Source organism: Sinohyriopsis cumingii, chromosome 6 (genome assembly GCF_028554795.1).
Source record: "Sinohyriopsis cumingii isolate HCF-2022 chromosome 6, ASM2855479v2, whole genome shotgun sequence".
Lineage (NCBI taxonomy): Eukaryota > Metazoa > Mollusca > Bivalvia > Unionida > Unionidae > Sinohyriopsis > Sinohyriopsis cumingii.
This window is the reverse complement of record NC_142966.1, coordinates 77177518-77190824: the sequence shown is the minus strand read 5'-3', so window position 1 is coordinate 77190824 and position 13307 is coordinate 77177518. Positions and strand designations below refer to the sequence as shown.

General features: G+C 34.6%; 1 protein-coding gene across 1 annotated transcript; it reads left to right on the top strand.

Annotated features, from left to right (window-relative positions):
- Window positions 1-447: 447 nt before the first annotated feature.
- Window positions 448-7154, top strand: LOC149797263 (histone deacetylase complex subunit SAP18-like). Its single transcript, XM_089961966.1, has 3 exons — window positions 448-607; window positions 1965-2071; window positions 5637-7154. Exons 1-3 carry the CDS (start codon window positions 536-538, stop codon window positions 5926-5928), a joined length of 471 nt encoding a protein of 156 aa, XP_089818092.1. The 5' UTR covers window positions 448-535; the 3' UTR covers window positions 5929-7154.
- Window positions 7155-13307: the final 6153 nt, after the last annotated feature.

Genomic DNA, 13307 nt, shown 5'->3' with positions numbered 1-13307 from the left:
ATATTTCCCAATATTTAATTACTCGTATTTATCAGTTTATTTATTGTCTCTCCTACAACTCCGATTTCCGGAACTCACAACAGCTGCAAAATAGCAGCTGTTCAAACCACTTCATTTATTTTACATTAAAACACTGATTCCTGCTTAATTTGAAATTTACTTATTTGGTTTAATTTCATATATGCCGGCGGTGGCCTTCCATAAAAGATACGAGTATTTGCAATTATTTGCCTGCCAACAACTTGAACATTACTCTGTTATTTCCGTCAAATCTACTTGACGGAAACTGCCAATCAATGTTTAGATAGTAGTATTTTTTACGAGAAGGATAGCCTGGCTCCCGAACTTGGTATTGCTTCAGCCTATTGTTGGCAGAACTTATTATATAAAAATCATAGATAACCAGTCTATATGCTTAAATAGGGGCCGGACACCAAGCTAATTTCAGACGTGTTTAATAAGTAATGCGCAGATAGCTCCGAAGGTATTCCGATTGATTATCTATTACAGTAAACCAGTCAGATCCGCGTGGATAATGGCGACAGTAGAATCAATGGTTCAAGTGGAAGATCACAGAGAACCTGAAAAACCAATAGATCGAGAGAAGGTATATGCATGAACGCTAATGACGCGCTAATTTTACACTCTTTTCTTCAATATACTTGAAACCAAAATCTTTAGATCGCATCACTTGTGGTTAGTTAGACCTCGGATACCAAATTTAGAGAAGGAACATATTTTCGTACTTCATTGCCTACATCGGAACTATACAATGTAAGGTTAGTAATAATGCTGTGGACAAATTTGGCAGTAAAATACGAACGCAAGCCAAATTATAATACATTTCGGCACGGTGACAGTTTAAACAAAGAAATATTTGTAAACACGACTCGTCTTTTTATTGGATTGTTATTGTTTACCAATCATTAAAATAGCGTACTGTGTAGTCCCACAGTGTAAAACGCCTCCCCATATATTTCTGTTGTTGTGGTAGCTGTCCTTCTGCCTAAATAACAGCGTTATGTAGCGTGTTCCGAGGTCAACGAAATTCGAAATGAGAAATCAAATTTTCAGGAATATCTCACCACAGGAGTCTGATGTTTTAACAATAAATTACAAAATCTCTGACAACACAAAATCATCTTATTGGTACATATTTTTAACACTGCGGTCACAAAGTCTTTCTACAGGACTCCATGGGGCGGAAGTAGCCAGATCAGAGCACAGGATGAATAACACTTTTAAAGTAATTTTACAAAATAAAAAGTTTAACTTGCCTTTTATTTCAGATTGTATCATATGATAATTTTATATAAATTTCCTGAATAGAAACATTCAGTTAAAATTAGTATAGTAGAAATGACAGTTGATGACATCATCACACTTCAGATATTAAGGCCAAGACGAATGCTGGACCCAGTAGTATTAAAAGATAACACAGATTCTGCGCTGTGATCAGTACGAGTATTAGACCCGAACTCTTATTTACTTCATGGTAGAATCTGGTGAAATCAGCTACTTCTGCTTGATGGAGTCCTGTAGAAAGACTTTGACCGTAATGATGAAAATAAAGATCAATTCGCCGAATAAGATTAATGCGATGGTCGTCAGAGAGTTAGGCATTGGTACATTACTGTCTTTTGAATGGATATGTGTAGCTTTTTCAGTCGTCTTGCAATTCTGAAGTGACAAAAGTTGAATCGATTGGATGGTTGGGTCATGCTTGCACTCCTTATGGTAATTTATAGTACAGTGATTTCATCTTGTGTGAGATTTCATTGTACTTTATTGATAAAACATCAGACTTGTGATCTCACACACATGGTAGCCCAATTTGATGATCTTCTTCAAACTGAAGTCATATTCTTTAGTCAAACTTTACTTACTCTGATGTTGTTTCTGATAATTTCAAATTCTGACAGCATGGAATTTTTTTTCTAACAAAATTTAACTTTCTTATTTAGACCTGTCCGCTGCTGCTGAGGGTGTTTTACAATACAGGCAGACATCATGCTATGAGTGAATATTCTCGGGGCAGTGTCCCAACAAATGAGCTTCAGATATACACATGGTAAGACAATAATCCTGATAATATTGTTGACTGTGTCATCCATGCATTAGTAATGAAGGGTACAGTGAGCAATAATGCCACTTTTGAGGTCAAAACAACTCAGCTGTTATAGTAACTGCAGTATACTATTATCTGTATTTCTTGATCTTTTATTTAACTTTTCTTGCTCTTTCATTTAACGATTGTCTCCGTTTCATGACCAACTTGACATTTGTTAGTCTTAAACCATGTATATGATGAGAGGTCAATAAAGAACTATTTTAAAGAAAGATGTTTTGATGCTCTTAACAATTTAATTTTTAAAAAATGATATAACACTGAACAGAGGGTACTATATTTAGCTGGTTATGGTTTCCTTCTGTAAAAAAAATGCTTACTTCACAGCCCAAAGTGACATGATCTTTACATTCTGGTACCAAGCATTACCCAAATGTACTATAGAGCCCTGAACACTGGGATAGACTGGCCAGAGGATTTTAAAACTAGGAGTCCAGCACTCCCATTTTGGTAAAAATAGGAGTCCCACCATCAAAAGTTGCAGTCCCTTCTTTCCTACAGAATCAACACAGACGTGAGTACATCTATTTTTAGGTGGAGAGGTTTTCGTAATGTGATCACTCACTTTAATATAGCTTCATTACAACAGTCCATTGACAGGATTGCAAATTTATGGTTTATTTGTTTACATACTTGTAGTAATTTTAGGCAATGGTTAAATAGTATCTGATTTGCTGTTTTTTCCCCGTATTTTTGCAAATACGTGTTAAGTCAGAAAACAGACCTTAAAGCGCATCTCGCAAATTCCACAACATAGCATTGTCCCATACGTTTCTGACCTACATAATTTGCATTTTAAAGTTAAATCTTTAATAAAAATATCATGCAGGAAATTGATAGTTGCTACCCTACTCAGAAAATAGTTAATGGTCAATCAGCTATCAAAACATATGCTTGTGAATGGGCAAGAGTTTGTTTGTCAACGTAATTGATATCAAAACTAGGCCTAGCTAATGATGTCTTGATGAATACATTTCACTACAACACTAGAACTAACTGAGCTAAGGCGAGGGTCATTTAAAAAAGTATGGTCAGTCAATATACCTCTTAAATAGCTCTTGTTCGTCCATCAGAGTGATACTGAATTTTGTCAATCCAAGTAAGGACTTATTCCAAACACTAAGCTAGGCATCACACACTTTCTTACACTTAGCTACAGTCCCATCCAAACTATCAATTCTAGCAGCTTTAGCACTCTTCTGAATCTCGATACAATCTTTGTAAGTTTGCCGTTTAACCCCAAAATACTTACCCAAATTTACGAATGGCATTTTGTCTAAGTCTTGATTCTGAGGTCACATGCACTACTTATTCCAATCCATTCAGAAATAAACACAATAACGAAAGCTAAAGTTGTTTATTTGATGTACTTTTATAAATGACCACATGTACATCCCTGGGTCTTTCTGCCTCCGAATTCAATCGGTGTAAATATCAGTACATTTTCCCACCCGGCCACCAGTTGAAGCCTTTGAACTTGCCACCCAGCTATTGCATCATGTTCTTTTTGATGTACTCTTACAATGGCAACATGTATGTACATCAAGGGGTCACTGAATTCTGTCACTGTAAATATCAGCACAGCTAATTGATCAACACATTTTCCCACAAAGCAGGTGGCTGAAGCAGGAATAGCAAGTCTTTGAATTTTTCCGCACATCTACTACATGCGTATGGAGGACTCCAGCCTCGGTGATTTTCTGTGTCCCAGATCAAAAATTGGTGTCCAAATACGCATAATTAAGCATTTCTGAGACCGCTGATTGGCATACATGCCAACCATTATGCTTTTGGCGTAATCATTATGCATTTTTTCACCGCATTACGCGTAACTGTATTCGGATTACGCGTTTTCGATATATCCCCTTCCAAAAAAATTAATAATTTGTTTTCTCATTTTTATTAACATTCCATTAATCCAACAGCCCGTATTCTAGAAAAGACAGCTTCATTGTTACTACAACATAAGAGGATGCTAGTCTGAAGACTTGCATGCACTTTCCCAACAGTTATGTTCTATTTATAGCAGTTGCCCTACTTCAAGAAACATGCTGGTTTCTACTTTTAACTTTTGACCTCGGTTACTATTTGTAGCAGCTGTATGGCTTAGTGAGGAGAGAACAGACTGGTTTTCTAACTTTTGATCTTTGTTCGCAGATTCTTTGTTCGAATTCAAACAGAACCAGTCTGTAGGTATTTGGTGACCATTCTGTATGCAAGATTGGCACCGTTTTCATTTTGGATAAACTAGATTGGCACCATTTTCATTTTTGATAAACTACATATTGTTAGCAGAAAACCACTTATTGCAATGACTTCACAATTGTAAGTACCTATGACAATGATTGAATTCAGAAGCAGAAAGACCAGAGGTCTACATGTGGTTATTTGTAAGAGTACATCAAATAAACAACTTTAGATTTTATTATTTCCGAGTGTAGCTGAATAAGTAGTGCATGTGACCTCGAAATCAAATCAAATATGTTGAGACTTAGAGATAATCCCATTTGTAAGATTCAGAAGAGCGCTAAAGTTGCTAGAACTGATAATACAGTTGGAACAGTAGCTAAGTGTAAGAAATGCATGATGCCTGGTTTAGTGTTTGGAATAAGGCCTTTCCTTGGATTGACAAAATTCAGTCACACTCTGATGGACAAACAAGAGCTATATGTCACTGTTGTAAAAAATGTGGAAATCAAACTCGGTGACAACCAATATTTTTTCTTATCTGAAAAGTTCACATTTTCTGGGAGAGGAATGCAACTTTTGCTGGTGGGACTACAATTTTCACCAGAATGTGAGTCCTGGACTCCTAGTTTTAAAATCTTAGCAAGACCTCTGTTAAAGAAGCTGAAGAAAAAAATGACTCATCAACTTACACTTTTCCGTATTACATTGGTAAGTGGAATCTATGATCTTTAACCCTTTATCTTTAACCTAAGCAAATTTAAATACTTTTTACATAATAGTTCAGATATTATCTTATTAGTACTTGACATGGTACACTAGTATTGTATATCTTACTCCCTACTTGGGCAGAGCTATTTAACATGGAATTGTGCAAGAAAAAGCAAACCAGATTACAAAATTGTTAGTGATCTTGGACTGCTTGGAATTTTAGCATAGCAAAATTAGAAATTTTTCGGAAAGTTAAAATGCTTCAGCAATTCAGAAGGGATCAACTGCATGTGGGTTAGACCTGGCAAGTCTGACTAATGTTAATGTCCAGATGTAACAAGAGTGATGCAAGTTGACAAAGACCAGGTGACAGGCTTGACATTGATATCAAAGAGAACTTCCCTGAAACCAGATATTCCATAAAGTCCATCAAATCAGTCTGAAGCAGCCATTTCAGGGAAATTAGAAAATTTGGCCTCAAAAGACATCTGGTTGCTTTATGCAGATTGATTGTTTAAATGTCCTTGACAAAGGTGACTGTTTAGGCTGGGTTAACTACCTGTTTAAATAGCTGTACAAGTTTCCTAGTTAATATATTATTTCTTTTCAGGATGGATGCTACCTTGAAGGAGCTAACAAGTCTTGTTAAGGAAGTTAACCCAGATGCAAGAAGAAAAGGAACATTTTTTGATTTTGCAGTTGTGTTCCCCGATTCCAGGACACAAACCTACAGAATGCGTGAAATTGGCACTACCTGCTCAGGACACAGGGGTGCTGATGATAGCGTTACTCTGGCAACAAAGCGTTTCCAGATTGGGGATTACTTGGATATTGCTGTCACGCCACCACGAGGGGGAGGAGGAGGAGGAGGGCCCATGCAGAGGAGGGGTAGACCATATTGAGAACTGACTGCTATGTTAAAAGACCTGCCTTTTTATTCAGAGATGGTGTTTTTCTCCCAGGACATGTGATCTGTACATATCACCACTAAAGTTAACGAATATATTCTATATCAGAGTACCTGAAAATATCTTAAAGACATGTTAGCCACACAAAACCTGTAAGCACGATTATTAAATGTTATACTGGGTACATGAATGCTTAATTTTTAAGTGCCAAGTTCATGCACTTATTTATGTTAAGAATATGATTAAGGAAATGCTTTTAGTGATTATCTGGTTTTTCAAAGTGTTTCAACAACTGCGTCAAGTAAAGCTGTAAATTTGCAGAAATCTGGCTGTTCTTTGGTTATGTCTCCTATTACCTAACATGTAGTTCCGATTCATAGGATATAGACATTGTCATCGTACATGACTCATTGTGGCTCTGCAGATAATGGGATTAAACAGTTTTAAGTTTAGTCTTTGTTCATTTAAAGTTATTCATAACACATTTATTGAAACATAAGTGGTCTATTTGTGTGAACCTTGATTTCATAAATCACACAAGGTGGACTTGATTGAATTGTGAAATATTGTTTTTAGTCGTACATTAAGAACTGTAATATGGACTTGTGTGTGTACAGTTTTAAATAAATTATTTTATGAAAAACTCTTAATGATTTTTAAAGTTATAATAGTTAAAGGTATTGCATATAGAACACGTAGAATTTATGAAATTTACTTACATATACTGCAAACTCTTGAAATTGCACACATTTGAAATTTAAAAAGTTGGCAAGCTACCACCAGGAAGATATTGTCAAGGCTAAGCGTTTCTCATTACATTGTTATGACTCTATGATCTTAAAGTAACAGAAAAGAGTGAAAACCAACAAGTTTTATAAAATTCAACAAACAATTTATTTTCCTAGAATACAAAGTGAAAACAAAAATGATGGTATTGTGAATTATATCCCAAATAATCCAAGAATTTCTAACACAAGTCCTATGATTAAAGTTCTGAATAAACTTTAGTGGTATTACAAAATAAATCCAATGATAGAAATGTTCATGTGCCTGTGATGGCCTGGATAGTAACAATGTGCCAACAGCCTTTTTTTGAATCACAATAATAAAGAATATATCCTTGTTTGAATTGCACTAGAAATCCAGGTCTCTATTGCCTAGAATATTATTTTAGATGAGCACTTTGTATTTCCAGTGAATAAATTTGAATGGACACTGCAGTTAGAATTATTTCTACATTAGATGTTATTGTAGGAATAAATTTTTCCAATAAACAGGATTTTATGCTCCTACCTGACCAATGTCACAATTTGCATTTCCTATAAAAAGTTATTTTGTAATGGAAAATGTAATTCTAGAAAGTTCCACATGTTTACAAGATAAAATCTTAGTTATAGTTAGAAGGTCTGTTACTAAAATTATAATAAAGAACATGGTAAACACAATGTTCTTGACTGAGTTTAAAATAATTCTAATATTTATCCTTCATTTAGAAAAAGGTATTCTCGTTTTCAAACTGTCACTGATTTTGGACAAGGTCAGCTATACAATTTTACATTTCCCAAAACATATTGAATTATAAAAACATAGAAAAAACTTACAATTCAATTAAATATACATAACAATAACCGAAAAATAAGTACATCAAAAGAAAATGATGCAGAAACTGGTCGGCAAGATCAAAGGCTTTGACTAAGAGTCTTGGTGGGAAAAAGTACTGATATTTACAGTGCTTGAATTCAAAGGCAGAAAGACCCAGAGATGTACATGTGGTTATTTATAAGAGTACATCAAATAAACAACTTTAGCTTTCGTTATAGTGTTCATTTCCGAGTGTAGCTGAATAAGCAGTGCATGTGACCTTGGAATCAAGACATGTTGAGTTAGAGAAAATGCCATTCACAAATTTGGATAAGTATTTGGGGTTAAACAGCACTGATGGTATAACGGTACCAATTGCGCAAGTCTAGGTGGGCGGAGCTTAAGGTGTATGGAACATTGTATTCAGAATTAAAGAACAAAACTAGCTGTGATTGGTGCATTATGTAAGACTTGTACTTTCTGTTTGGCTTAAAAAAAAGTTGAGCCTCTTGGCAACATGTGAGTTTGTGTTAATTTCTATCTAGATCATATTTTGTATTTTTTATGATTTTTTTAAAATATGGTACACATGACTGAAAATGTGCTTGTTGTGACTAGATAACTCTTACCCCTGTCTAGTTCCAGTAGAGTTATCTCTCTTAAATGCAATGGAGTACCTGGTTATGTCATTGTCAAATTGACAATCTAGCGTTGTTCTATATGACAGCGTGTGACATGCATGCCCAAGTAGGACAGAAAGTATATTTATTTCACAAAACATTAGCATTGAGGTATATGGAAAAACAATTGGTACCGTGATACCTAAAGGAAAGAATAGCCTCACAGTGTTTCCATAGAAACGCATGCATGTGGGCGGCATTTATGAACTATACTAGTTTGATGTAGGAAAACAAATGCATGCTGAACACTTTTGGTCAAATATTGAAAGTTCTTTAAGAATAAAATGTATGAAATCTTCAGAAAATAGCACAAGATGGCTTTGGATGGGGACTTTTGATAACTATAGCTATGATAGATATAGACTTGTGTTACCTGATGCCTTTATGTATGTGCTGTTACCTCTTAGATTGGAATGCATGCAACAAAATAAGTTATGTAAACATAATATAGTTGATTTTGGTCAAATATTGGCTATTGTACCTGCAAAAGATGAAAAATCATGTGTACATAAACAACTATCTTGTTCTTGTAAGGCATGCCATAAACCAGGATAGAGAACACTCTAACTTGTAGATAGATCACTTGTACCATGTGGGATGTTCTGGCATGAGTAATTTTTAGGTAATTTATTAAGGATTTGTTATTCCTTCCCATTTTGATTTGAATTGTCCTGCTCTAATTGTCCCTTTTTTTTTACACTCTCCTGCTTTGAAATTGTTCATGTAGTTAGTTCAGTTCTCTTGCATTCCCTTTTGTTGAAGTAGCAGTGAATACCAACAAACAAGACCAGTTTCCTTAAGTCAGCATTTCCCATTGGCACTTGTATAAGCCCAATTATAATCTACTATTGACTTTCAATTAATCCTATTTCTTTCTGTCAAGCTGCTCCTGTGGAATTTCCATGTTTGGTCCAACATTACAGAATGATAACCATTTTAGTCACACAGTGCGTATTCATTCCATTCAAATCCACACTGTTCTTGAAACTTTGAATCCCATCGCAAGAATCCAAATTGGCATGAGATGATATCTGCATGGTTATGGAAGGCTGCACTCTACATGCCGGCATTGTAGAAAATATGAACTATGTGATATGAAAGAGCTGCGTCATCTTAGAAATTAAAATTACATGACTCTTGAGGTCTCCACTAAACATAGGAGTCTAAATGTTAGGTTCTCACTTTGTCAGTAATGTATTTTGAGATAATTTAATTGCAATGAAGTTAATACAGGTTGTTGATGAACTCATCTATATTACATGGATAATGTATTCAAGGTTACCACACCTTATGTATATCATTCAGTTATCTCCCTTACACCAGTCATAACATTTCAAGGAAATAAAATCTCACATTTTCAGTGACTGATTATGAAAATAAAGAGAAGATTTGTGAAGTATTATATTAGCCCTCAATCTTGATGCAAATGTAAGTAGCAGCAATTTGATAATTTCTCACAGTAAAGTTTACAAGTTTAAAAACTGATAAGGTATGTTCTGCTTGGCTCTGAGATAAGTTTCTCTCTATCTTATGCCAATTATTATTAAATTCTTATGTAGAAGAAATATACTTTATATGTATCTATATTATCTAAATTATTCACCCTTTTATATTAGATGGAAATGAACACAACTTCACTTGAAATTTGAGTCCTGTAAGGGATGTTATAGCACAGTTGCCTTTGGGCTGTCCTTTTACCTGTTGGGCCCTGCCCCATATATTTGTCCAAGGTAAGGTCATCAAACTTTCACTTCTCATTTTTCGCATTGCTGATTTTGCCACCTTTAATTCCTTTATCATAAGCTACCTCTCCCTTTTAGATAAACACTTTCCTCCTGTTTTTAACTCCATTTGATGTGCTATACTTAGTGTTTATATTTGGCATTTTTCTGTATTTTATTCCCCTAATTTCACCTCCCAATCCAAACATAACCACTTAGAAGCTGCGATTTACTATATTTGGTGACTGACTGGCTTATTGAAACAATTTTATTCACATTACAAAGGAGGAAAGCTTACTATTTGTGTTACAAAGAGGATGGGTAGGTGGACCTTTGTGTGAGGACTGGTGGTTAGTGACCTCTTGTATCTGTAGATAGTGTAAAGTGGTCAAAGCTTATACTTTATAATAAGATTGGGTCATGTCCACCTGTCTCTGATGTTAAGTTCTGCACCTACCAAACAAATATAAATTCCTTTCTTTTAGGTGAATGGTACATTTTGAAGTAGGACAGGTGCATACTATTTGGTACATTGACCTTTGACCTAGTTATTACATAATATGATATAATGTGATTTATCCCATATCACCTATGTGAAGTTCATTAATTGCTGATATGAATAAGATACAACTCATAGTTGAAAGAATTCATTTTATTTCAAAAGATGATTTTGATGGTGAAGCAAAAGTATGAAAACAATAGTTCAAACAGCTCAATGACATTTCTATACACATTCATATAAGACATAGGTTAGTACCTCATCAAATTGTTTTTCACAAGTGAGACTAAGTATATTTGTTACTTATACAGTCCCGAACTATTTCACAGATTATTGGAAAAATTAAGGTTTGCTATAGGTATAACGGTACCAATTGCGCAAGTCTAGGTGGGCGGAGCTTAAGGTGTATGGAACATTGTATTCAGAATTAAAGAACAAAACTAGCTGTGATTGGTGCATTATGTAAGACTTGTACTTTCTGTTTGGCTTAAAAAAAAGTTGAGCCTCTTGGCAACATGTGAGTTTGTGTTAATTTCTATCTAGATCATATTTTGTATTTTTTATGATTTTTTTAAAATATGGTACACATGACTGAAAATGTGCTTGTTGTGACTAGATAACTCTTACCCCTGTCTAGTTCCAGTAGAGTTATCTCTCTTAAATGCAATGGAGTACCTGGTTATGTCATTGTCAAATTGACAATCTAGCATTGTTCTATATGACAGCGTGTGACATGCATGCCCAAGTAGGACAGAAAGTATATTTATTTCACAAAACATTAGCATTGAGGTATATGGAAAAACAATTGGTACCGTGATACCTAAAGAAGATTATAATGAGATTCAGAAGAGTGCTAAAGTTGCTAGAATTGATAGTTCGGATGGGACAGTAGCCAAGTGTAAGAAAGTGTGTGATGCCTAGCTAAGTGCTTGGAATAAGTCCATCCTTGGATTGACAAAATTCAGTCTCACTCAGATGGACAAACAAGAGCTATGTCAGTGTTATAAAGAATGTAGAAATTAAACTCAGTGGCAACCAATAGTTCTTTAATTTGCTTAGTTTTCTGGGAGAGATTCCTAGTTTTAAAATCCTAGCAAGACCTCTGTTACACATCTAAGACATATATTTATTGAAAACAGCTGAAAAGTTAATGAGATGCAGTGTATACATTCACATGGGACAGAACTGATAGGAATGTAATAAAATATTACATGTATGATGCTGTCAGGCAATCCTGCACACCTAAGGATTGTATCACAATGTTATTTATCTTTGGAGTAAATTCTAATTGTTCATTGTATTCAAAACATCTACCTTAACTTTAAATGAACTAATCATATTTTTTACAGAAAATTTAAGCAGACACAAGTATACCCCTCATGCTCTACCAATTCAGTTTTAGTCTCAATTCTGTGCAGGCACCATTTTACGTGTTCATCTTCAGACTTACTGTTTTCAGCAGCAAATGATTATTTTCCATACTCGTATATAGGTCATTATGTTTTCAGATTTCATGTGTCCATCTAGTTTATATACTGGATACTAATGTTTAGTCCAAGCCGTCATCTGCACTGAAGAAAAATCCAGTTTAAAAGATGTAGCACATTTTTATTTTTTTATTTATCAAATCAGTATCAGTAATTGACCTTTACATCAGGTTTTCAAGAATGAACTGTTTTGTGTAAGAGGTGTTACAGTGCAGTAAAAATGGCTGTTGCAATTTGTTTTTTGTTTTGCAGCAATGATGAACATATTATTTCAGCTGTATTTAACCAGAATTCGCAAATTCAACAATATGAATCTCCAAATCAAAGTCGAATAAAATGTAACGTGGAATTAAGTTACCTAAAAACAATAGGTTTAGGCAGTAAAAATATTGAAAATGCTTAATGCAGGATTAGCTAGCACACAGATATGAATAAAATGGCTCAAGTATATAATATTTTAAACTTTCTATGGAATGATATTAAATAGAAAACTTGTTAAGAAAAATTGTGCACATTTTTTTTTTTAATGGTACAGAATCTTTGTTCTGATGAATGATGCAGAATCTAGCTATTCTATGTTCAAAAAAAAGAAAATTTCAAGGCATTTTATTTTTGAGGATATAATTTTTCCTGAGTTTGCTTAAATTTGGAAATACTGCATAAGCCTTTTTCAGAAATGACATTTATGATAATAACAATTTCCACCGCATCTTTAAATCACACACTTCATAAACGTTAGTTTTCTCACTTTGAGACTTGCAAACACCAACACTTGTGATAGCCGTTCCTAATATTAATCCTCCACATGGTGATTAAGATTCTTGTTGAATATCATGATCCCTCACACACAGAGATAGGAGTAGATAGTAATCCTTGTGTCAGTCAATCCACCATGCAATCTCATTGTCATCATTGGAGTTACGTGTGTGATTTGGATTTTTAACGTAGCTTTAACAAGTTTTCATGACCTGTCAACCAAACTTTATCCTTTGTGGGTGGATTGCACCTGGCATAGGGAAGAGATATTGACTGGGTGAGTCAAAACAGTTCAAGTTCACTGACTGAAAGAAGAAATATATTTTGCATGTAATAAGAATAGTTCTATTTCACAGACCTGGTGCACTTGCACTTAGTGTTAAGTTAGTAATTTCAGTGCCAAAAGGCAGTGGTCAAGGCCATGAGTAAAAGACGAAAAATGGTTTGTGCACATAAATTTTAGTTATAAATGTTAAGGACTATTAAGCATGGGACAGGCATATAAATATGCTGTTCACTGTACTCATTATTGTCCTTTTTAGTGTCGTGATGGACTGTATGACTCAATCTTGCTAGTGCAGTAATAATCCTGCAGGTTTTGATAGATATCTGTTAAGCTGGGTAATTAGTTTGCTTCCAGTATTTATGC

Excerpts from the sequence above, each read along its gene's own strand:
- LOC149797263 (XM_089961966.1), top strand. The coding sequence starts at position 536 with ATGGCGACAGTAGAATCAATGGTTCAAGTGGAAGATCACAGAGAACCT. Across the intron at positions 608-1,964 it reads AACCAATAGATCGAGAGAAG|ACCTGTCCGCTGCTGCTGAG; the intron begins GTATATGCATGA and ends TTTCTTATTTAG. Across the intron at positions 2,072-5,636 it reads GAGCTTCAGATATACACATG|GATGGATGCTACCTTGAAGG; the intron begins GTAAGACAATAA and ends ATTTCTTTTCAG.